The sequence below is a fragment of the Coloeus monedula genome, assembly GCF_965178545.1.
Source record: "Coloeus monedula genome assembly, chromosome: 15".
Lineage (NCBI taxonomy): Eukaryota > Metazoa > Chordata > Aves > Passeriformes > Corvidae > Coloeus > Coloeus monedula.
Window position 1 is genome coordinate 7,894,172 of NC_138795.1, and position 24,986 is coordinate 7,919,157.

At 46.5% G+C, this 24,986-nt stretch overlaps 1 protein-coding gene across 1 annotated transcript in view; it reads left to right on the plus strand.

Moving 5' to 3' along the window:
• Positions 1-24,986, plus strand: part of LOC309578671 (uncharacterized protein) — a gene marked incomplete at its 5' end in the record, with an annotated part of 179,648 nt that overhangs the window by 4,291 nt on the left and 150,371 nt on the right. Inside the window, 1 exon segment of the mRNA XM_082291434.1 lies at positions 2,295-2,364. Within this exon segment, the coding sequence (XP_082147560.1) occupies positions 2,295-2,364 (70 nt within the window).

The following is a 24,986-nucleotide window of genomic DNA, read 5'->3' on the forward strand; positions in this document are numbered from 1 at the left end:
TGATTCAAGCAACAAATTTGAGGAATCCATAGTAGTGATTGCACTATCTATTAACGGTCATTTAAAATGAACCTCAATTTATGGTAAAGTTTCAGAAAGTGTTTCTTGCCCAAACTCTGTTACATAAGACCGCTCGCTTGTCAAGCAACTCCTGCCCTTTCTGTGCTTGAGAGTTTCTGGAGAGCGAGAGAGTATTTCCATCGTCATGAACATCAACTGATGCCTGGGGTCAGTTTTTTTGTTAAATTCTGTGTTGGTTCTCCTTTGAAGTTCACCACAGTATTTCAGAAGTGAAACCAAAGCTCCATACGCTCTCTGTGCATGACCCAGCATCCTTTGTTCTCTGCCACAACCCGAAAGCTTTAGTCCGTGTACCAGTCAAGGGGTTTGCTGGCATAATTTATGGCAGAGCCGTGTATAGAGAGCAGCAAACACAGCACCAACACACTGGCTCTGTTCCTTTTAGTACTGTTTAAATGTTTGGCAAGTAAAAGAGGATAGGAAATAATAAAGGAAGGGTAAGTGTGTAACTAAAGTAATGGAAGCCAATTTGGACAACTAGGATTTCGTTTCTGGCTCTGTGACAGGCATCCGTGTAACTCTGGAGAAATTGCTGATTTGACTGTGGCAGGACCTTGCCCTTCCCTTGGCTTGTCCCATTAGTGGGATGTGCTGTAGGCTCCTGCTTTGATGCCCTCTGAAACATTGCCAACAGCACAATCCAGACATGGCAGCATCTCCACTTGCTCTGTGTCAAAAGCCCCAACTCTAAGTGTGTAGTTTTCACACTGGAGGGAAAATATTAACGGGAGGATTATAGAAACATCCAGTTGTTGTAAACAAAGCTGGACCGTTTTGTTCACAAAGGATTTATTGTCCACAGTGTCCAGATTAATCAGTTTCATGACAAGAACAATTCAATGGGAGAACAGAGGACTTGCTCCAGGATTCAGATCTCTGCTGTTCCCACTGATGCCTGCTGAACTAAAAATGTGGGAGAGCTTATTTTCATTTCCTCGAGCATCTTCATCGTCCAAATGACATTAAAAGTAAACAGATGAAACTTGAGCAACTCTGTAACATTTAGACTGCAGGTGGCTGTCAGAAAAATCTCCTTAGATGTTTTTATGCCACATTTTCTCAAGGAAAGTATATGTTTTGCAGAAGGCAGCTGGATTGTTCTGGTATTTATACTTCCCTCAGCACAACTTCTTTGTCAGGTGCTATGAAACTGTGTTGGTATTTTCAGGACCCCTTAGTGTCACATCCAAGCAGATAGAAGAGGCATAGAATTTCAACAACAGATAAAAACTGTTTAATCCTCAGAATAAAAAGAAAATAACCTAATTCACAGGTAGTCTAATTCCTGAATAGTCCACAGTGTTCAAATATTTGAACAGGGACTGGGTCATCAGCTGTATAATGTCAAGTCTTAACACCCTAGACTGAATAAGTACTTTGAATTTTGTCTCTTTGAAATGTAGGGACTCCAGTTATCAGATTACTGGTTTGTCTTTTGGCAAGTACTTTAGGTAGAACAGGGCATTCCTGGAGGACTGAGAGAGTGAAGATTGTGGTGAACATGAGCTGTTCCCACCCTTGCTGGGCTATCCCAGGCAGGGACTATGCCTGAGCTAATGTAATGTACCTGTCATCAGGCTCATTAACGTGGGCTTGGCAGTGTCCTAAATGCAGGCACGAACAGTCTCGTTGGGTTAGGGAGCAGGCAGAGTGTGCTCACATCTGCCTGCAATATGCCACGTAGACACTGCTCTAGTTTTGTGAATTTTTATCTCTTCTAGTTGTCCCATTGGTGAGTTTTTCACTTTGGAGATGGAAACACTGGGCTTGGCGTAGGCCTGAGGGTGGGTGAGCACTCCAGTCTTGACTGTCCCTCACTTCATGCCTCTCTTAAAGAAACCTCTAATACTCCACAGAGCATGAATTTTAAGCACAAAATCAACCAAATCAGGTCACATCTGAACGTGGGGCTTGTGAAGGAGCACAGGATGAATCCTGCCAATGAAGCTTGGCTCAAGGGACTTTGAGATGTGCAGGGGGAGTGTCTGCCTGCTCCATGTGAGAGCTGTAGGCTGCCACTTGCTCAGAAATGTTTAATATTTATGTGCTACTATAGCATGGGGTATTATCCGAGGAGGCTGAATGCCACAGGATGAAACCATTACCTCTCCCTGGAAGGAAGCTGGATGGTTCGGATGTTGGCATGCGTGCACGGTCCGTGTTTAGGTATAATGTACTCTCTAAAGGGCTGTTTTCATTCCCCCTCCGAACAGAAACTTGGTGACGGACTTGCGAAGCTGCGGACGGCGCGAGAGGCCCCGTCAGACTGCGTGTGCCCCCCAGGTAGGTGCCAAGGTACCAGCACAGCCAGCGCCACAGGGGCCGCCTGCTCGCTGCATCCACGCCACTGAGCTCCTCCCCTCCTGTATTATATGTTCCTTTCTATCAAGGAAAATGTGTTAAGAAGTGTTCTTTCCCAAGCTGAAGCACTCTGTTGTGCTTGAGACTGTCAGCTTCTCTCAGTGCCTTGCTTTGGCCTATTCACAGATCAAGGAGTTTGAGGTTTGGACAAAAGCGATGTTTGGCTATAAGAATAAAAGACTGAAGAACTTGACTGGGTTGTGAGCCCTGGGTGTTGGGCCAAAACAATTTAGAAGTAGTAACAAAATCACTGGGGTTTAATGCAAGTGTGATAATTAAAAGCTGCAGCCTCTCTGCCTTTTCGGAGGGCAGCGACTTCTTTTGCTGTAGGAAAGCTGTCACCGATTGTTTAAATTTCCTCCCAGAGTTTAATGAACTTCTAAAACTGTCAAAACTTCCTGTTCTGCTGTGGAAGTGCATGCTCCTTGGAAACAATAAACAGCTTAGATTGGTTTGTAAAGGAACCTCGTTTATCGAAATGCTCTGTGAAGTGCTCTGCTGTCACACTGAATGGTGCGAGTGACTTTGAGCTGGGGCACTTTGAGCCTTTCTTTTCTTGTTTTCTTTCCTCAAAAGTAGCGAAAGATGGGTGAAAGATGTGCAGTGCTTTGATGCCGGACGATTCACAGGCGTGTTACAAGGACTTCCAAGCAGCAGAGTGTTCCATTCTAGTTTTAAAGAAAATAAACAAACCATAAATGCTACATGGGGATGGCAGAATAGGCAAAGGGGCAGGGTCGATTTTTCCTGCCACCCTGGATATGAATCCTACCAAAACACACAGTGTTAGTCCATACTCACAGGATGAAAAAAAAAGTTTTTTTCGCCATAAGATTATGTTTAATCTCAGAAACATTTCACTAATGATGCTCCTAAATATACTCGCTGCTTTTCCAGAGGAAGGCTCCCTGTGTGCCTCACTGCCTAGTAAAAAAACCCACCAGCTGAGAAACAAATACTGCTTATTTTCAGCTCTTTGCAAGGTGGTCAAATCAGATTTCTCTCTTACGATGCCCAGACCCAACAAGTCCACCGACCTCACAGGATTCTGGGGCTGCATCTTTCTCTGGTCTGGGTAAACAGGGTGCTATTGGTGTGCTTAAGTGATCAAGAGGCTTTTCCTTTCCTCTGCGGAAAGCAATTGGGATTGAAGAGGCTTCTTTTGTCCAGGAAAGTCCCAATTCTGTTCCAGGTCACTGGGTTTGCTGGTTGCCGTGTTTGGGAGATGGGGGGAAGAGAGGAAGGGGAAGGTTTTCCCACGTGCTGATAAAATGCTCGCTACAATCATTAGTAACGAATGTCAAAGTAAGTGGTGAGCCCAGGGAAGGAGAAGTGATTTCCTGGTGGGTAGGAAATGTCCCATAGGTGGCTGCTCCTGGCCACCACTGCAGGGAGCTGAGCACTGTGCTATGGTGAGGATGTGCTGCTGGACTGTCCTGAAGCCTTTCGGCTGTTTTGGAGCAAATCAAAGACATCTTTAGATGTGTTTCATTTTTTAGCTCGTTCTCCTGAAAAAGGCTGAATTACCTTCTGCTCTGTAGTTAAAGAACTTGGTCTGGAAACACCTGAGAGCTTGTGGCCCTCACTGGCATATGCTGCTGAGCTATGCCAGGTTGCAAAACAACGGCTAAGCTTCAATTTGCCTCTGCACTGAAAAAGCAGTCCCACTAAAAATTTCCTTGTGTAGGGGATGGGAAGAGGCTGCCAGCCCCTCTCCTGCTTCCCATGGGCAGCTGGTGGGTATTCTGAATACCTGGGCTGGGGGGGCTTTGCCAATAACCCTTCTAAGCTTAAGAATTCCTTCTTACAATTGGATTTAAAGCAAGCTGGAGAGCCACTGGAGGGCCGAGGATGAGGATGCTCTCTGCATTGTCATGCCAGGGTGGTCCCTCCCTCGGTGCCTCCTTGGGAAAATGGGACTGGCTGCCCTGCAGACCCACCCGTGGGCAGTGGCAGGAGCAAACATATGCTCAGAGCTGGCCCTGCCAGCTGAGCTTGTTTTAAACAAGCCCTGATTTTTCCTAGAAGTGAGTCAGTTTGGTGTTTGTTTGGATTCGAGGGGGTGGGGGTTTTTAGGGCACTGTTTTGATACAATTGACTTGCTACACATTCAAAGCAGTTTGGAACAAGATGACTACGATCCGCTTAAAAGTTAAATGAGGGTCAAGTTATTCTGACTACAGCGAAATCCTAAATCGCTGCTTGTAAAACACAAAAAAACCCAAACACCCTTCCCTCCCAAAAAAGCCCCAACCCAAACTGACCCATTTTGTGCTTTGTGCTCTGCAGGAAGTCACCTATTTGGCTGCAGGGCACAGCTGGGTTGGCTTCTAGAATGGGACCCTCGGGGCTGTCCGCGGCTGCGGGGCTGGCTTGGGGCCGGTGGCCGGCAGAGGGGGCCCGGCCGTTTCGCCAGGGCCACGGCGAGATCGCGATCGTCAGGAGATACCACAGAAGGAATCCTTCAAAATCCTCTAGTCCAACTGCCCTGCAGTAAGCAGGGACATCTCCAGCTAGATCAGGTTTCTCGGAGCCCCATCCAACCTGGCCTTGAAAAAAAATGATAATTTAAAGAATATATTTTTAGAAGCTTAAAAAGCAACTTTTCTGTCTCTAATGCTGAGCATGCTGCACGAAGTTGCCTCTGCAGTTGCTCTGAGCATCTGTGTGCTGCTTTGAGTTGACTTGGTTTGCTTTCTTCATTCAACCAAGGCGATGCGGGGGATGATGACAAGACCTTTGTGTCACTTTGAGTCCTTTATGGTTTGGGCATTTTTGTGGCTGAGGGAGACGAGAGCATTCTTCAGGGGGATTGAGGCAGCTGGACTGAGTGTGGGTCAGGCTCGGGAACGCTGTGACAGGCTGGTGACCCCACTCTGGGGACGAGCATGGCCTTTGAGTCCCCTCAGCTATTTGGGATGGGGCAGCAGTGGTTGGATGCTGCGGGCGCCGGGCAGGGCCTGGACAGGCTGTCCCCATATGTTGTCTCGCAGGGAAACAGCAGCTTAATACTTGTATTATTGTCATTCCCTAAGCCAGGCCTGTAATACTTTACAGAGAGGCCCCTCGTCCTCTGTGCTCAGTCTCCTTCTCTGTGGGATCCTCACAAAGCCTTTGCTGCAGGATGAAACGCAGCAGGTGCAGGAACACTAGTGTATGTGGCATTTGGGACAGCCTTCAGCTGATGAGCACTGGGAGGTGGGTTGAAGGCAAGACTAAAACTTCACACTGGTGAACAATTTGTTTATCAGTCGTGTGGGATCTGGCTGCCTTCTCATATACATGCTTTTTAAGGATTATTTTTTATTTTTCCCACTCACTTTTTAATAGTCTTTTAAAACCTCAGGTGCAAAAGGTGCTTGTTGAAGGTGGTATTTGCTATGCCAAAAGTCTTCAAGCTCTGTGAGAACAGGTTCCTTGAGAGCTCAAGGTGCTGGATGCACCATGCTAGAGCCTGAGAGCAAATGTTTCCTTAAATCCAGTAAAAATAGGCTTAAACCAGCCCCAGTCCACAGAGCGTGCCTTGCCCAGCAGCTGGTCCTTGCTGAATTGTGGACTGAGGGTGTGAAAAGCTCCAGCTCTGTTGGCTGCTCTTGCACTGCGTATTTCAACGCATGCATTGTGTTTCCATGTGCCTTTTTATTTGACAGTACCTCTGGAGCCTTAACTCCGAATTTCCTGGCCGCTGGGTGATGCATATCCCTGTTCTCATCTTGAATTCACGCTGGGACGGTGTCACGTGCTTTTGAATGTATGGATATATTACAAAACAGCATTAAATGTTCAGTGTAGTAATCTGATGTTCCAGCTAATATGTGACAAATATTTCCCAATAATGGCTTGGCAGCAGCAGGAGCACAGTGGTGCTGCAGCCGGCAGGACGGCGGATTGCTCCATTTCTCGGCAATTCAAACCATGTGTACTCGGGGAAGCCGAGCATTTCAAACCCTCCCCACCTCTGAAGACTCGGCAGCTCCAGAGGTTCTCTTGCTTAGATTATTTATATAATTTAAATTTTTTAAATTATTATTATTATTTTAATATTTACCCTACCTTTATACCCGGGGATCAGCATTCTCCAGCTTGCCCTGGGAGGTTGGTGCAGCACTTTTTGTGGTTTCCAGTGACTTGAAATAGCTGCCTGATTTTTACTGGTTGTAAACACTGCCTTCAAGTGTCACTTGCTATGCTATCTGCCTTCCCCCCGTATTGTCTCCCCAGGTAATTAGCACAACAGAATTTCCCTAATTGCTGGAGATCAAGGGGGAGAGGGCTCTGCTGGCTTTGTAGTCCTGACAAACGGCAGATGTTTTCCAGGAGGCCAAATGGGATGCACCCAGCTCTGCTAATGCTGGCTCTTTGTTTTGTGCTGTCCCGTGATAGCAGCTCTGTTATTGCCTCTTCAGGATCTGGGCCGAAGTGGCACATTTTTGAGTCCCTCAGGGTAGTTCAGCAGATACTGAAAAATACCAAATATAAACAAGTATTAATTTTTTTTTTTTTTTAATTAGCAGTGATCTCTGCTTTTCTGAGTTGCTTTGCGTCTACTGAGCTTAAACCTCTGAGGTATTCCTTACACTCACCTCAAGATAGCCTTTTCTGCCTACTGAAGCCATGAAAACTCAGTATTTTTCTGTAATTTCTGTGATTTAGAGTGAGACAAGGAGCTTTACAAAATCTTCAAATTTTAAAATGCCTTCTGAATCCCCCTTTGCCTCAGTTCTCCATACCCTGCCAGTCACTTCCCTTCAGCAGGGTTTGCTTTCTCCATCTGCCTTTGCCCGCGGGAGGCTGGGACGTTGGAATTATGGATTAGTGTAAACAGGATTTTTTTCACTAAACTTACAAATGCAATCAGAATTCTCTCCTGCACAGAAAAGGCTGTGCCAGGATTTTAACAATGAGCCAGAATGCAAATGCAAGCATCTAAATAACGAAGAACAACTGGCTGGGAAGGACTTTGAACAAATGGTGCCATTTAAATGCAGGCACTTACTTTCTGTTTCACGTGTTTTCAAATCTTACCCCTTCAAAAAGCCAATCTGCAGACCTTAGCAACTTTTGGAAAAATGCTCTTTGAGCCTAGAAATGACTGCTGGCTACCTTCCATCAGCTCCTTCCTGGCGACCATTCCCCAGTCCCTTTTGGATGTTTGTGGAAGGCCCCAAGGACATCTGGAGCTGTGTCTGCACACCACATGTGCAGGAGCTGCCAGTTCCTTCTCCCAGGAGCTACCTGGGATGGGCACAGACACTCTCCATCACCTTACTGGAAGGTGCTGGAAAGCAGCTGCCGCAGAGTGATGGGGCCCCACCTCGTCCTTGGGACCTCGAAGCTCTGGCTTCAGGATTCTTTGTTGACTGAAACCTTTAGGTCAGGGGTTGCTTTCTTGAGTGGTTGCAATAGATGGAAATAAATGGAAGAGTCTTGCTTGGTTTGGCATCTCCTCCCAGCCACGTGTTGTGCACTGCAGGGTGTCAGCCAGCCACGGGGGAGGAGCCCAAAATCCCCCTGGAAAGAGGAATGATTTTTCTGCTGGTCCTGTGGATTGCTGTGTGTCCAGAGGGAGCTGCTGGAGTGGTGGCAGCAGCCAGGTGTGTAAGGGGAGTGTCAGGGGGCTCTGCTCATGATATTGGCATGCTCTGCACTCCTGCTGAGGAGCTCGTGGTGGTGGTGATGGGAGCAGGAGGCGACAGCCAGGTGTGCAGCAAAGGGGAGGTTTGAATCTGGGAATTTGGGGACTGCTCCCAGAGTTCCCCCCTGTGCTGGCGTGTGAGGGAGGGCACGTCCTCTGTTCCACACCCTCCCAGATCAGCTGCTGTGTCAGCCAGCAGTGACATTTAACGTCCTACTGAGGTGACTTTAAATGCTGGATGTGGTCAGGACTTTCTGAGGCAGGAAATAGCACGGTACCAGTGTTATTCCCAGAGCTGCCAGCGCCTCTGACACAGAGGCAGAGCATGAGCTAAAAGGCAGTCTGGCCTCAAAACCACTGTCGCAGGGAAATGGGCTGGAGGCATCTTCCAGTGAGGCTGAGGCAGGATTCATCCTGGTGGTGTTTGGTGCAGCCCCAGCATTTGAACACGGAGGCCTGTAGCAGTACACCAGGAAACAGCCCATCCCAGCAGCATTTGCCTTTAGACCACTTCAGCAAAAATTAATTAAAACTGGTGACATCAATAAGAGAAGGCTTTGAAAATTTATTTTTTCTAAGTCTGCCAAAGTTATTTTGAGTGTAATGAGAACTACAAAAATAAACCTGATGACCATGTCCTCTGCAAGAGGCTCTGTGTAACTTTATCTTTGTCTCGACATATGAAGTCATTTATCCAGGCACAGATATTTTTTGCTGCCAAGCCGTTCAGTGCTGCCTTTCCAGAGAGGAGGCTCTGGAGCAGGTTGGTTCAGTACTCATGGACTGACTCACCTGGGAAGTTCCCGTGACTTTCCAGTTGTTTTTCTCCTCTTTCTTGTTCAAATGATGGATCAACATCACCCAAGCGAGCAGTGACTTGGCTGTGCAGAGCTGATTATTGAAAATAGACAGTGCTGGCATGGTATCTACTGGACCTCCATGTACCTCATCGAGCCAGTAGTGCTGTCGTCTCCTGTCCACCCTGTGTGTAACAGGGTGGGAATGTGTCTCACCCCAGCAGGCTTTAGGTTGAGCTTATCAGTCATGCAGTGTTGATAGAAGCAGGTTTTAGCACAGAAATGATTTTGGGACAGTGAGCTACCACTGATGTACTCCTGAAGCAAGAGCCACCTTATTTCTCTGGTACAAGAAGCTCCAGTCTGACATTTCCTGACTTGCACTGCACAAATACACTCTGCACAGGAAGCCCCATTACCTGTGCCTGAGGCTGGGAGCGTGTAGGTGACAGCAACCAAAACCAAACCCGAGCAGAGAGGCCATATAACTGTTTTTAATCTGCTCTGGCTTCACTGGGTGGGTGCCACTTCATTTACCAACAGGTACTATTAATTAACCTTCCCTCTGGCCTCTTGCTGGGAGTGCCAGCCCAGACAAAGGCTGGACAAATAGCCCCATCTGCCCCCCCAGCTTCTTGCCACGGCTTCCCATTTGAGAAATCCTAGGCTATCTGTAAACCTGGTGTTATCTCCTGATTTCCATGACTAGAAACACTGCTTTTCACCCGGTGCTGTTTGTTTGCTCCTGTTTTGTTGCTCTAAGACACGATCATTTGTTTGACTCTCTAGGGCTGCAGGGACAGTAGATGTAGTGCCCTTTAAAGGATCCAAATATAACTCCATCACTCCTGACGCTCCAGTAAAGGCTGGAACAGGGAATGGCTGAGTGGTACTTAGTTGCCAGCTGGGGTCAAAACATGAGAAAATCTATCAATAGCTTTTTTTGGTTATTTTACAGATTTCTGGGAAAGACAGTCCCTTTCAACACTTGTTAAATAGAGTTTGCCTAAAGGAAAGTGTTCTGAGCTCCAGCCCCTGAGCAGCGGTGCCTTTGCATTGCAAATTTGCTCCTGCTTTGACCACCACATTTTCATGGGAGGGAGGAAGGTGAACTGGAGAGCAATACCCATAGTGGGCCATAGCTAAGAGTCATAACAGGTTTTTAACCAAGTAATTATGTTGCAACAGTTGTTCAGTGAGAAGCCTGGCTTGCCTGGATTACAGAGATGAGGGTGTGAATCCAAATACCAGCCACAAGCGTGGATTGCTCACCCTTCCACTACCACCCAAACCAACACAAGCCCAGCACTCATCATGCCAGCTGGGATCGTACTTAAGACTCCAGGTATTATTTCAGATGTAAAAGCAGAGAAAGATCAGGAAACTTTTGTCTGTTACTTTTATTGCAGTAGTTGTCTGTCTGGATCAACAGTGAAATTATTTATCAAGTCTGATACGCAGAGCACCCAGACCTTGCTCCACGGGAAGGTGGTGTGACACCAGCAGGTTTGTCCCCCATGTGCTAGGGGAGAGACAGTTCTGACAGTGTGTGATGGACTGCTCCTACACCTCGTTTCTCATGAAGCCAAGCTGGTTGTAGAAAATCACTGAACAGCTATTTTAAAAGCAGCCAGTGCGAAGAATTTGGCCACAGGTTTGTCTGCCCATGGTTGTGAGGAGTCTGCAAACAGCATGGCTGCAGTGGTGTCCCTGGGGGCCCTTGGCCTGGGAGCGCTGGGTGGGGTGGCAGGGATGGATGCAGTGGCTGTACCTGGCTGGAGTTGGTGCTGGGTGTGCAGGAACCATCGAATGAACTTACCACACCCTGGCACAAGGTACACCAGTGTGACAGGTCCTTGTGGTGACACACTGCAAGGAGGAGCAGCACGAGGAGACAGATTCAGTTGCTCATCTCTTTTCGTTGCACCAGTCCTGCCACGATAAACTAGACTGTAAAAAGGCTGGATTTCTTTCTGCTTTTCTACATCAGACCCAGGAGGCAACAATTCTCGTCACTTCCCAACATGATTCCAGGGTAATCCCACCCAACATCTGGCCCAGGGGGAGGTGATGGTCTCTGCAGACTGTGCTGTCCCACCCCAGCATGGTCTGGTGTGTATGAGCACTGGGGTTAATGCCGCTTTACAGGTTGCACTCACGTGCTTAATGACCTAATTAAGCCTCCACCTGTTCTTTGTTGTCACCATCAGTCTCTGTTTTATCATGTGGCAGAAGAGGTGCTGGTGCCAAGATGCCCCCCGAACACCGGGCTCTGGCAGCCTGTGCAGCACAATGTGTGTCTTGGGTTTCATCCCTGCGGCAGATGGAGTGAGCTCACAGCCTTGTGTAGGAGCAGGGCACGGAGCTGCTGGAAATGCAGGGAACGACAGGTCCCCAGTGTCCTCCTGTCCCCCCCAGCACATGCTTGTTTGCTTTTTAAAACGTGACCATGTGAGCCAAGAGGGAGAAAAAGCTGCATGTGCAGGAGGAATTGAGCGTAGCCAGAGGACTGACAGAAGGGGGCTCTGGAGAGCCCATCGCTGCCTTGAATGCTGATTTGGTGGCAGGAATCCACATTTTTTTTCTACTAATTTGAGTTGGGGATGTGTTTGTGAAAGACCTCACATTCATCTTGTATGCCGTACAGAATCGTGGTTGGGGTAGGGATGTGGGGCTATGTTGGTTGCGTTTGAAGCTGTTGTTCATGTTTCTGGCTCACTTTTAAATTGGGTCTATTTATGTAATTACATATTGAAGGCATTAGGAGAACTTGGCTTCTGCTGAATGGGGGTTGCCCTTGATGGGTTATTTTTTCACAATGATTGCAGTCATGGCAAGACATGTAGGCCAAGAAAAGTCAGTCTTTACCTGGGGCTGGCTGTGTGACACAAATTACTTTTTAACCCACCTGAGCAACAGTATGGCAAGAGCCACTGACTTTGGGACTTTGTTCATCTGAAGGTTCTGTTCAGTGCAAGTTTACCAGGACCATTTATGTCAAGACAACTCCAGCGGTGGACTTGGCTCCAGCCCATGTGTGATGGTTCCTGTACATTGCAAGAAATCCCACGTTTCTTCCTTTGCTTCTGGCTCTCAGTGGCACAACTGTGGATGTTGGCTGTACAAGCAACAGGTAGAGGCCATTTGCCCCTGGGTGGACCTATTAAATTCTGTGCACCACATAACAATTTTATCCTTCATGTCCCAGGCTCTTGGGTGGCTTCCCAGCAAGTGTGACATGATGGAGAGAGAAGTATTCACAAAGAAAAACTAAATAGGTTCGATGATGTTCCCGACCATCTGTGTTTTTGTGGTCAGACTTCTAAAAAAATACTGGTAGAGATGAGATCTGTCAGTGCAGTACATCTGGAAATGTTTCTTTCTGGCTCGAGTTTGTCTGGGTTTTCTCCCCATTTTGTGCTGTCTCTGAGCTGTCCCCGTTCGTGCTATTCCAGTGCACTCTGTGCAGGAGGATTGAGCAGGTTTGTGCTGCTTCACTGCTCAGAGAGATTGAAGAACTTGGAGGAGATGTTGAACAGATTTTTCTTTTTCTTTTTCTTTTTTTTCTTTTTCCCCAGCAGATCTGTCTGGAGGATGAGAACAGTTGGTATTGATATGATCTGCTTCATATTTTGGGAAGGCTTGGCAGTAACTACCACCAAATAATGATGCTTCTGGGGCCCTATTGTGCAAACATTTAAATATGTTCAACCGTGTTGCGCAGAAACCCTGTCAAGAGACTAACACGCCATCCCAGAGGGACTCGAGGGCATGGCTGATGGCAAAAATGGGCCCTGATAGGGAATTGGAAATGTATGTTCCCATTTCTTAGAAGAAATCCTGGCTTTTTGGCTACTGGCAGCTGCTGTTAGCTTGCCTGAAGGCTGCTGGTTATTTGTTGGAGGTGGATTAGATGGGAAGCACGCTGTTGCCAGAGGATTGGCTACTGTTGGTGTGGGCAATACTGCTCATCTGTGCCGTGCATGCAGGGACTTCTCATGTTCATTTGCTTCTTTCAATTTTTCTCCTAAACTTTGCATCCTAAACCACAGCTTGTCCAGCCTGTGCACCTCATTACTGGGGTGAGCAGTGCGTGGGTCTGCCACATCCCTCATCCTGGGCAGGGAGTGTGAGGGGAAGGCAGTGATGGTCTGAACCTGGCCAGAAGCTGCACATGCTTTTCTTTTCTGCTGCATTTTCTCTTTTTTTTTTTTTTTTTAATCTATCCATTTTGTAGATCAGGACTGTATAAAAGTGTTTTATTTTAGTTCCAAAGATATGGTTAAATTCCCCAAGAAGTGCTGTTCAACTCCACTTGGGAGCTTATGCAGACCAGTTGACTTTACTTTTGGTAAAAGCACTATATTTGAGCTCCTTGAGGGTTGCTTTTATGCGACTTTAGCCAGACTTTAAGGAGCTCTGCTTTTCATGGTGACAAGGTTCCCAGTCTTGAAACTATTTCTTCACACAGACATGAGGTCAGAGTGCATCGGTGCCTCGCAGCATCCCCGGCGCTCGGCCGTGCCCCGGTGCTGGAGATGATCACACACACGAGGTCTGCACTGTGTGGAGGAACAGCAGCACAGCCACCCCCCTGGTTTGGTTCCCTTTGGTTATAGCGACACAAAGACACATTCAGGCCTTTGATAAAAGCCAGGCTTGGCTGCTTTTACACACACACACAAACAAAACAAAACAGAAAAACAGCAGAGGAGGGGAGGCTGTGTTTTGTTAAAGTGAGGACTTGGGATTTAGCAAGAAAAGAAAACTCAAAACCCCACTTCTTTTTAAATTAACAAGGGAGTCTGAAGCTGGAAGCACCCTTCTCCATCCCTCCCACCCTATTAGGTCAGTGGACATTTCCAACCCCCTCCCTGGGAACATCCTCTTCACCCCTCTGGTAGTGTTTATAAGGAAGAAGGAGTTTTATAGAAATACATCTCTCTCTCTCTCTGTGTGTGTCTCTTTCTATATATATTCACGTGTATGTGTATATATATCCCTTCCCCTATATAATCCCATATATATTTATATTTAGTGCTTGTTAAGTGGCAAAGCAAAATGCAATCAACACCAGCAAGTGACAAACACATTCCTTCTCCTGGTAACTAAATGCCCACCCTCTTTTACTGGGGTTTATTCTGGGCTTTGCTGATTGCAGGTTTTAGCTCCTCTTTGCTTCAGACTGGTGCTGACTGGTGGCTCAGTGCAGAGAGCTCACACCCTGGGGATTCCACTGGTGGGAATGGGTGAAATTAGATGGCTTCATCCTGGTTTGGTTTAAGATGGTAATTATGTGTTGCTTGAACCCAACAGTCTGTTGAACTGTATTGCTTTAAAATTGATTTAATACCTCTTTTTAGAAGTTTTGCCTGCTGTGTCTGGGGGTCCCTTACAGCTGTTCTACTGCTGTGTGTCTATATTCCATTACTACCCTGAATTCCAGCCCCTAGACAGAGTGAATTCACTGCTGGCAGGAATTCCCCTGTGCAGAGACACTGTAACAAACTGGCGATGTCAAACCTTGCACTGATGCCCTGAGGAGTTTGGCCTTTGCCACCAAATGCTGAAAATGTTCCCTTTTCCCTGGGTATAAAACTGTGCATTGAAGGCAGAGGGAACACACACATTGAAGTTGTGTCACTTAAGATGTGGCAGCTCATCTCAGAGAGTGCTGAGACCCTGGCACAGGTTGCCCAGAGAGGCTGCGGCTGCCCCATCCCTGGAAGTGTTCAAGGCCAGGTTGGACCGGGCTTGGAGCCACCTGGGATAGTGGAAGGTGTCCCTGCCCATGGCAGGGAGTTGGAGTGAGATGAGCTTTAAGGTCCCTTCCAGCCCAAACCATTCTGTAATTCTACAAAAACTCTTCTTTGCTGAGTTCCCTGAGGGAGGTTGTTCATGGCACTGCATCTCTGAGAGGCAGAAACCATAACAGTGAACCTGTATTGGCAGATCCTTCCCTCAGCCACATCCCCTCTGCTGCCAGGAATGACCCCAAAACTGGCCTCTGCCTTGCTGCCTGAGGAGCCAGGAAGGATACCAGGAACATCTCTCCCTGTTCTGAGTATCTTAGGGAGGGGAACAGAAAAGGCAATGGGGCTGTTCATCTCTTTGTGCTGAGGGGAGCACTGCTTGGTTCGTGCTCTCTGTCCTTACAGACACAGCCTGGGCAGAATCAGGGCTGCCAGGTGCCTTCCTGGTAACTGGGCTCAGCTGCTGCTCCTGGTGCACCACTCACCACAGGTGTGTCTGCGGGGCTCCTCCCCTTCAATAAAGCCTGGGTCAGGGACGGGTCTGCAGTTTTTTGCTGAGCCCTTGTGGAGTGTCTTAGTAGCAAGAATGGGGCTCCAGGCTGGTGGGCTACAGCTCTGTGCTCTCTGTGGCTGAGGTGAGTCTTGTGCCCTTCACTCTTTCTCAGTTCTCTGTAAGCTGCAGCAAAGAGACAATTTGGAAGTGTGTGTCTGTTCTGGTGTGAGCTGGGATTGCTGGTCAGCCTGGGGATGAGAGTTATGTGCAGGTGACCTGAAAATATCAGCATCCCCTTGCCTTTTGAGCTGCAGGGCAGGGATTAAGATGTACTGGAGTGAAGCAGACATGCAGAGGTGTGTGTATATTTATGCACGTGTGTGAGAGAGAGCTCATGTAAGGCCTGTGTGGGGGTGGCTGCTGAGGCAGCCTGGCTGCCGTCTTGAGAAGTCCTTGACGATTTTGTTGTTGGAGGTGTGGGGCTGTAGCAGAACTCTCTGTGCAGCCTTTGTTGTAGGAGGTGGTATAATGCTCTAGTCGGGCTTTTTGTCTGACCACAGGTACAAGTATATTATTTTGAAGTTGGTTTTAACTCATCTGCCCTGGAACTGGACGTCTGCTTGACTGTGCTGTAACTGGTGAATGTGGGGAATGTCAAACAAACATGCACCTTAAGGAGAAATCCTGTGCAGAAGGGTGAAATGGCCCAGCTTCAAGATGTTAAACCACAGGATGCTTCTGAAGGGTTCTCATCTTTCTGGCTGTTGTTTTTAGTGCTGCTTTTTTTTTTTTTTTTTTTTTTTTTCTTTCCATAAAGTACTGCTTTTATGTACAGGCTGTGCAGCTATTCCAGTGCAATTGAGGCTTGGTGGGGAGCAGGGGCTGAACCTGGTTGCTGGCCCTGGCCAGACACCAGCATGGTGTTGTGTGAGAATGGCAGGTGACATACCGGGATGTAATCCTGAAAAGGTGACTCCTGGAGATGAAAAGATTCAGCAGGCAGTGGGGGAAGGTTAGAGATGACACTAATTGGCTTCTGCCTGTAGGAGTCTTTCCAGCCCAATTCTGTGACTGCACTATTGTCTTTAGCGCTTTTTTTCCCTGTGGTGTGTGTTTGGTTTTTTATTTTTGTGGAATGGCTGTATTGGGGCAGGGTGGAGGCAGACCTTTATGGATGAAGGAAACATTTTCTTGGGTAGGTGTTACAGAATGCAAAGAGAGAGGAACCCCAAAATTTCTCCAAGCAAGCCCTGATTTGAAGAGGCATCTTGTTCTGTTCTGGCAAGAACATCACTGCTGGTGGTTCTGCTGCTTCGAGAAGCATGAGCTGGTGGCTTTTGGTGGGGCTGGGGGATGCTGAGGTCACTGCTGATGGGCCCCAGCTTTTGTAGGGTTGGTGCCAAATTCTGCTTTTAGACCTTAGTGCTTGGTAGAATTTAGCAATAGCCTGGCTTGATGTGAAATAGGGCCCTGGGTTTGAGCCATTCATCTCTGCTGCTTGGGGCTGTGCCCTTGTCAAGGAGTCACCAACAGCTTGAGGATTGGGGCCAGCTGAGATAGGACCTTCAGCTGGGAGGCAGAGGGGGATCCCCTCTCATCAAGGCCACTTGCTGAAGCTGTTTCCACTCAAATTAGGACATCCCTGATAGCACCTGGGATGCTGAGTAATAATGCCTGTTACAGGCAATTTGTCCTTATCTGATAGCCTGAAGTGCAAAAGCTGGAAGAAGGAAGATGAAGGGACAGAGGCTTAGCCCAGGACCAGAGGGTTTGATTTCCCTCTCCTGGCTGCCAGCATTTTGATGGGGAGCCAGGAATGCTGTGGGCTGTGAAATGTTTTTGTTTTGCTTCGTCGGGTTTGTGCAGCCAAGTCCTAATCGAGGCTGTCGTTTCCAGAGAGGGGAAATGGGAGGTCTGTGTTTGGAACACCTCTGTGGGACTGTTGTAGGGGAAGGGTCCTTCCTGGCAGTTTTAAGAGAGTGAAACTTTACTTGATGTTTGAGGGGGTTTTTGTTGTTGTTTTCTGGTTTGGTTTGGCTTTGTTTTCCTTCTTAAAAAGTTTTTTTTAAGCAACACTAAATTGCTGTTTAGAGCCGAAGTGGTATGAAATGGGACTGAACTGATGCTTTCCAGTGCCAAGCATCACACACAGCTCTGATCAGATGGAGAGCTGCAGCCACAACTTGTTCTTTTCAGCTCAGCCAGGTAAAAACACATCAGTGATTAACATGACCCACTGTCTGCTTCTTTCTTAGGGATCAGCCTAGCATGTGAACATCACTAATGTGTTATTATTTAAGTCTCTAATTTGTGTTCACATGCAGTTCTTCAGCTCTCATCTGTGAATAATTCATCTGAAATTTGGAATAGCAAACTGACTTTGTTTGCAGATATTCTTGGAGGAGCCCTCCTTGGTTTGCTTGTCTTCCTTACCAGTTTATGTATCTTGACATGTCATTTCCTTCATGGTCTTCCCCCCTCCCAAAATGATTTGCATATGAATAATTAAAAACAGAAGGAGACAAATCACCATCATCAATGTCTTTCACATTGGGTTAGACACGATTTTTGGGGAAAGATAACTGATGTAGCTGTAATTCAAACATCACAAACAGCCTATCTGTGCATGAAAGGGAACTTGCTCCTCTCAGCTCCTGCTTCTCTTCCATCTCATCCTCTCTTGCTGAATGCTCTGCTGCCCTTTCTTGCATCCTCTCTCAAAAGAGCAGGAGAGAGCCTTAACAATTAAATTAGACAGGAACACATAATTTTGCAGCAGGTTACTTAAGGACCTTGATTTAGTCATCATGCCCATCCTCCTCCCCCAGGCTTCAGTGCAGCCCCTGCTTGCTTACACTTACCCTACACTGCAAGTGAATCCCTGGTCTCTCTGCTGTATGCAACAAGACAGTTGTGATTTTAAGGTAGCTCTTAAAAGGAATGTAACTTTAAATCTCTGCGTTGCAGTCAGTTCTAGTTTTTGTTGGTCAGTATTATTTTGGTTATTGTTACCAGATTTCTTTTTTCTTTATTATGATTGAAAGATTTTTGTTAGGACACAGATATTTTTACTAGGCTTGTGTATGCATTGATTTGCCCAATGTTGCAAACAGGTTATCCAGAAGATGATCTTATTTCCTGCAGGTGGTTTAACTGTAGATTCTGTAGTGTTGTGGTACCACTCCTTAAATAGGTTGACCTTTCAGTTTCAGTTCTGCCAAAATTATTTCCTCCTTACTCTGGTTCACATTATCAAATAGCAAAGCCATTAGTTCTAGTTCTTGGTAAGGATGCTGCTGTCCAAATTTGGCCTCCACTGAGGCTGAGTGAAATTTGTGATTATTTACTCAGCCTGAGGCAAAGTACCTGGAAAACGAGATACAGGATTGGATTGAACAAGTCCCATCAGTAAGAAATTTGTGTACTCCTTAAATGATTTCATTTTTTTTAACTACAGCAATGTGTGCTGGAGAGCTTGGAAGGTGGTGCCCACAGAGACAAAGACAAGGCAGCCTGTGAATCCTGTTTAAGAAGCTGCAGTGGTGCTGGCTGTCACTGGTTGCCCTTGTGGGGGGCTGGAGGGCATCTGCTGTGTCCCTTCAGGTGTGGAGACAGCAATGATTTGCTTTTCAGGAGGAAATAAATTGATTGCACTGACATAAGGAAACTTTTCTTGAGCTTGACTTCATCACTGCCCTACTCCTGCTTTGTACAAGCACACCCAAAATGAGCAATGGTCCTGTGGGAGCCCAGCCTGCTCTTGTGCTCTGGGTTTTTCTGGCCTTGAAGGTCACTGAGTCACATCACTGGAGCAGAGGTGCTGCTGGTGTGACCTAACATTGCACCTCCTCTGTAGCTCATAGAAGAGCCTGTGGAAACTGTGAGCCTGCTGGGATCTAAGGTGTCCCTGTGACTGATTGGTTTATTTTAAAAAACCCAAATGTACTACCCATGAAACAGCCCCCTCCCCCAATTCCACACTCATGAGTATTCACTTTCTTTGGCTCTGAGTGCATTATTCTGATGCTGTCAGCATCCTTGTGCAAGTCTGCAGGCTCCAGTGCTGATCTGCAAAACGTGGGTGGGAACCTGCTGCACTGAACAGCTGAACTTGTTTCTTTTGCATGGCAATAGCTCTGATCTAAAATTGTTAGTGGGAGTTCAAGAAACACAGTCCCAGTGATCCAAGAGTGAATAACACAGATGCAGCTCTTCAGCTCACATCAGACACTTAGACACCAGAATTTTTGCAGGTGTTCACCTCCTGAATCCAAATTTCTCACCCAGCAAAGCCAGAGGTGTGTGCTGGTGGCAGATTTGGTGGCACTGTGTGTTGTGCTGAGGGATGCTCGAGGTGTTGCTGCAGATGGGGCAGAGGAAGAAATCTGGGGTGGGAAGGGGGCAAAGTTGCTAAAAGAGATTAAAAACTGGCTAGATCCTGGTAATCGTAACAGTACATGAAATACTGGCTCACACTGAACAAGGAGATAGTCTTGTCATAATTCAGCAAAACATGGCTCTTAAAAATGTGTGGCTCGTCTTTAGATTTATTCTTAATACTCTAAATAATCTCCAGCTTTGACATTTTAATTGTACAGCGCAGATGTGAAAGCTTTCCACCAGGTCCTGGCAGAAATCCCAGCAAACTGCTTCAACTAGAAGAGTTGAAAAGGGAGAAAAAAATTTTCTTGCACTTGTAAACCCTATTGTTTCAGAATTTATCAGGTAATATTGACTTCTCCAGGCTTTATAAAGAGCAGAATAAAAGTATTTCAAGTGATGGTGTGAAGGCGATGTGATGAAGGCACTTCTTGAATGTGAAGTTGTGTATTTGGTGCTGAGGAAATAGGAAGTTTTTGACATTTGTTTGGTTTTTGTAAGATCAGAGGGAGGCAGAGATCCGGTCGTTGGTGCTCAGTTCTGGCCTAGATGTCAAGGGTTTAGCACTGCTGCTTTGAATTTTAGTCTTTCTTGCAGGGGACAGACTTTTTCCATCTGTTTAGCAAGTAATACTGGACCTGACTCCTGTTGTATCCACTCTGCTGCCAGGAAAGATAGGAAATATTCATAAAATCTACAGAATATGCATAAAATCAATTATGTAGGGATTGGGGATTCTTTTGAGTCTGTCTGCTGTAATGGACAAGCTCGTTGAGAGGGGCCAGTACGGCTCCAGAGCTCCTCTTCTTGTGTCTGGAGCATGTCTGGGGAGGTGGAGGGAGCTCCTGCGGCTTCTTCTTCCCTTAAAGCAGTGTCCTGACCCTGTGTGTGCATGGTGAGGCCCTCCCCTGCCAGAGGCCTCTGCTTTGGGAGATGAAAATGGAGTTTTAATGCAATGCATGGATTGGTTTTGCCAGTTTCTGTGCTGGATCCTTTTGGCATTGAAGACTGGCGGGATGGAGGGGGCAGATGGTCACATCTGACAGTCACATATTGGCTGATCTGTGACACCTTTGGGATCAGTGGCCAATGACTTGGTGTGCAGAGCAGGGGAGGGCTGTGGTACTGGTGGAAGCAGCTGTGTCAGCCCAGTACCCATAACCTGCATCTCCCAGCCTTCCTCTGCTCATGGGAGGTCAGCCCTGTCCCTTTGCTCCTCTTGTACCCCCTCCTGGGTGCTGGGGTAAAAGCAGAGCCTGTCTCCACCCCCAAAGTGCTCATTAATATCAGCTCAGTTGTGATTACAGGAGTGTGGGGATGGCCTTCCCTGTCTCCTGAGGGGAAGCTTGTGTTGGGCTGAGCCCAGCAAGACTTTGCCTGGAGTGCGATGTCTTTTAAGTGCTGGGTCAAATCAGTTCAGTGGCTCCTGGGGGAATTGTAGGCATCCACAGACTGAGCCTTTGTTGTCCAAGTAGCTCCCCTGTCCCAGTGGAAAACCATTACAGACAGGTAGAGAACATGGAACCCTTTCAACTGGGCTCAAAGAGGATCCAAAATTCACCCAGACATCTTCCCCTTATCACACAGAGTTTGAACTGATGAATTAATTGAATTTGCAGAAGAGGGATGGGTGAGCACAGAGGGGCTGTAAATTAAATTCCCACGTGAGAATGTGAATGCTGGAATAAACTGGCAGGGAGGATTGGTGCACACATAGCCACTGCTGTAGGTGAGGGGGTCTGGAGCTCGTGAGGGCTCAATTACTGAAGCCAAGAAACACTGCTGGGAGTACAGGGCTGTTGTAGCAGGGAAGAGACAACAGGGATAAATCTGAGCCATCAGATCTCCAGTGGCATGGCCAGCCTGCTCACAATGGTTCTCCACTGTCGTTCTGGCACACTGGAGCTCATCACATCCCTTTCAGGGGGCTGCAATTGGACCAGCAGCACTATTTATGGAGGCAGAAGCACCAGCAGTGCCCTTTGGCTTGTCTGTCTCTGCTCTATACCATGTGGTTTGCCTTTGATGCCAGTAAAATATTTTTCTAAAATTTGGTGGGTTTTTTGTGGCTGCTGGGCTCTTCCACAAAGTTCCAACATCTGAAATTACAGCAAGGCATCTCTGGAGCTTTGCTGATGTCTCAGAATTTCATTAGCTTGGAATTGCTGTTAGTACACTAATTGTATTTCCCCTACCCTTTATTTTTTTTCTTTTTGCCTGCAGGAAAACGTATGGTTTTTACAAACACTGTTTGTTATTTAGCTCTGGCTTCACAGAATGCCTGTGAAGATTAGTCTCCATGAGAATCAATTGCAGATAATTTTCATTGCAAACAGGATCCTTCAGTACATACATGTGCAGCTGGGTTGGCTTCTCCTTGGAGCATATGTAATGGTTTCTAGATGGAAAGGAAAGTCTGAGATGAAATAGATCATGACATGACATTTTGAAAGTTTATGAAACAATAAAACACAATAATCATGGTTAAAATTTGATAAATGTGTGGTGGTGTTTTTCTAGCACAGAATACAGTTCTGCAATAAACTCTAATTAATACAGTCTGTGGTAAACAGATTAATTCCTGTTAAAATCAAACTTTCCATGCCCTGAACTGAGACAAGCATGCATTTTAGCAGCCAGTGTCTAAACCAGGGAGTAAAAATATTTCTGTTCTTTTTTTTTTTTAATTGTTGTTAGATTCATTGTATGCCTTGAGCAAGACCAAAAAAAAAAAAAAAAACAGCTCTGAAACTGCCCTGGGTGACATCGGGCTCTGGCTGTGTGTGCACAAACCCATCTCCCTTGCTGTGAGACTCTTACAACTTCATGTCTGCCTATGCTGGATTGTGTGGGTTTATTTTTTTTCAGGGAAGAAGTGATTTCTTTACCAGTTTGGATACATTTTCCCCAGTGGGCACAATTTCCCTTTTTCACTGGGCTGAAGGTGTGTGGCTGTGGGAAGGGGCACAAATGTCCTCAGAAAGCACCACCCCGAATGGGGAAGTGCTGGAATACTTTGAACTGAATTTAATGTTGACTTCAGCTGGGAAGATGCATTCTTGCTTTCGTTAGAATTAATTAACTTGGTGAGTCATCCTCTGGTAAGTCAGGATTTGGGCATCTGAGATGCACTGAGTGTCAGTCTGTGGTGGTGCCTGTATGAGGGACCCATGTTTTGGGAGCAGGAGAACCTTTGCCTTCCCAGGTCTGAATTTCCAAGGCTACTTGTGAATCAACATAATGACTCCTGGATGATTACATCTAAAATTGCTGTTGTATCAAGCTTTTAATTCCTTGAAAAGCAGAAAATGGCCTAAGTTTTTCCATTTTGATAAAACATACTTCATCCTTGCTGCAGAGAATCTGCACTGAAAATGCACCTTTTCACCTCTGCCCAGCTGTGGTTTTCCTAATGTGTTTCTGAAACAGACCTGACTGCCAAGGAAAACATCAACTATTACACTTGCTGGGAAGAGGGGATTAAATTCTGCTTCCTGGTGGTTGGATTTCACACAGGTAGTTTAGCCCTAATAAAATTTCATTCTGGTGTCTACAAAAAAGGAGGGATTTTTATATTGGCACTGACTTGTGGCTTGGAGAGTGTGTACTTTGGCTCTGTTCATGTGGATTCCGTTTCACTGGAGACGGGATGCCCAACCTCCTGCACCACCAGCACAAGAAACCTCTCAAAGCCTCTTGTGCTGCTGCTGCTCTGGTCTCTGGAGAGGATGTGCTGCTGAGAAATTCATCAGCAGTGTTGCTTTTTAAAATTAAAAAGATGATTAAATTCACTGAGGTGACTTTAAAACGTGGCAGAATTAGGGTATATTTATCTAAGTTTTATGCTCCCACAGTTTTATTGTGATTATTGAAAGCAGCAATAGCAAATTGTGGTGCATCTTCCATGTGGCAGCAGTGCCTGGAGTGTAACTCTTGGAAAAATCCAGACCAGACAGTAGAGTTGGGCATGATGGGGTCTTTCCCCCAGTTCAAGTTAAGTGGAGCTGAATAATGCCCTGGCTCACGGGGGCTGTGGGCACAGCAGCAGTGGCTGCTCACCCTCAGCCAGGAGCCCCAGCAGCCTGAGGGGCAGCTGATGCCTGTGGTGGAGAGCCAAAGGCAGGATCCCTGCTGGGAGCAGGGATTGGAAATAACAATTTAAATGAATGTTCCTGTGAAGTTCAGCTTACTGAGCTGGCTCTGGGCTGTCTCTGCTCCACAGGCTTAATTATTAAGTTGTCCCGAGAGCATGAGATTTGCTGCAGAGGAATTCCGGGTAGCTGTGGGGTTAAAGAGGAGGGTGTGAATCTTTACATGCAAAAACATCTGTTTGTTAATGGAGGATACGTGACTCAAAACGTGATAACGTGCCACTGAACATTTCCTAAGTGAATATATCAGTGACTTGTTTACTGAACTAATTGAGTTTATCATGTCCACAGTGTTTATGGCTGTCCCTGGAATCTTTCTGGCAGACATATTAATGTTTTCATATACCTAAAATTTGTAAAACCAATTGTTTATTGTGCATTTGAACATAAACAATTGTGCCAGACTGAGTTTTAACACTGATGTTTGTAGATACCATGAGCATTTGTGCTGTAAATACCTTCCCTGTTACAGCACTTCTTAGCCTGGATTAATTTCTGTCTTTAAGATATAGTTACTTCCTCTCACAACTCCTTGCATGGAATTGCCTTTGGATGGGGTGTGTATAATGCATAATGCACGTGTGTGAGCATATATATGCCCATTATCATATTAAAAAATAAGAAATACATGATTTTCCCTTTTGAGAGAGTGCTGCTTGAGTCAGGCTGTTTCAAAAATGGGAGAGAATCCACACCTGGGTAGGTGCGTAAGAAGTGTATTTCAGTAGCAAGTTAAACTCAGCAAGTAGGCCTTGCTTCTAAACTGCCCTCCTTTCTTTCTTGTGTAATGCCCTGCAAATGCAATGGGCAGGCATCCAGGTGTATAGTCCAAAATATTTCAGACTGGACTGTTCTAGCAACTGATAGGTATTGGTATTTGTAACTGGGGGGGAGGAGATCAAACGTTCTTAAATACCTGCATACTCAAGGCCAGAGCCCTGGGTGAGCTGTGTGCATGCTGGGCTTTGGGAGGGCATGGCAAGGTCTATGGCCAGGAGGAGTTTGCTAAATTAGGATCTTTGTGCATACAACCATCTCCTGAGCCACCGAGGCTGAAGGAAAGAGCAGTCACCTGGCCTGCTATGGGGACTGCAGAAATGAGCCAAGATGTGCAAGTCTCAGACTGTCTGTGAGCAGTTATCCCCAGGAAGCAACAGGTAGTGAGAAATACAGTGACTGAATAATTCCTCTGCTTAGGAAGGTTTCCAGTTTTCTCTTTCCTCTGAGCACCAGAAGACCTTCAAGTAATTCTGACCTGAGTTAAATGAGTGCTTTAATTAATGTGTGTGTCGGTTGCTTAACCACGAGGAAAATCAGCTTGAAAAAAGGTTTGGA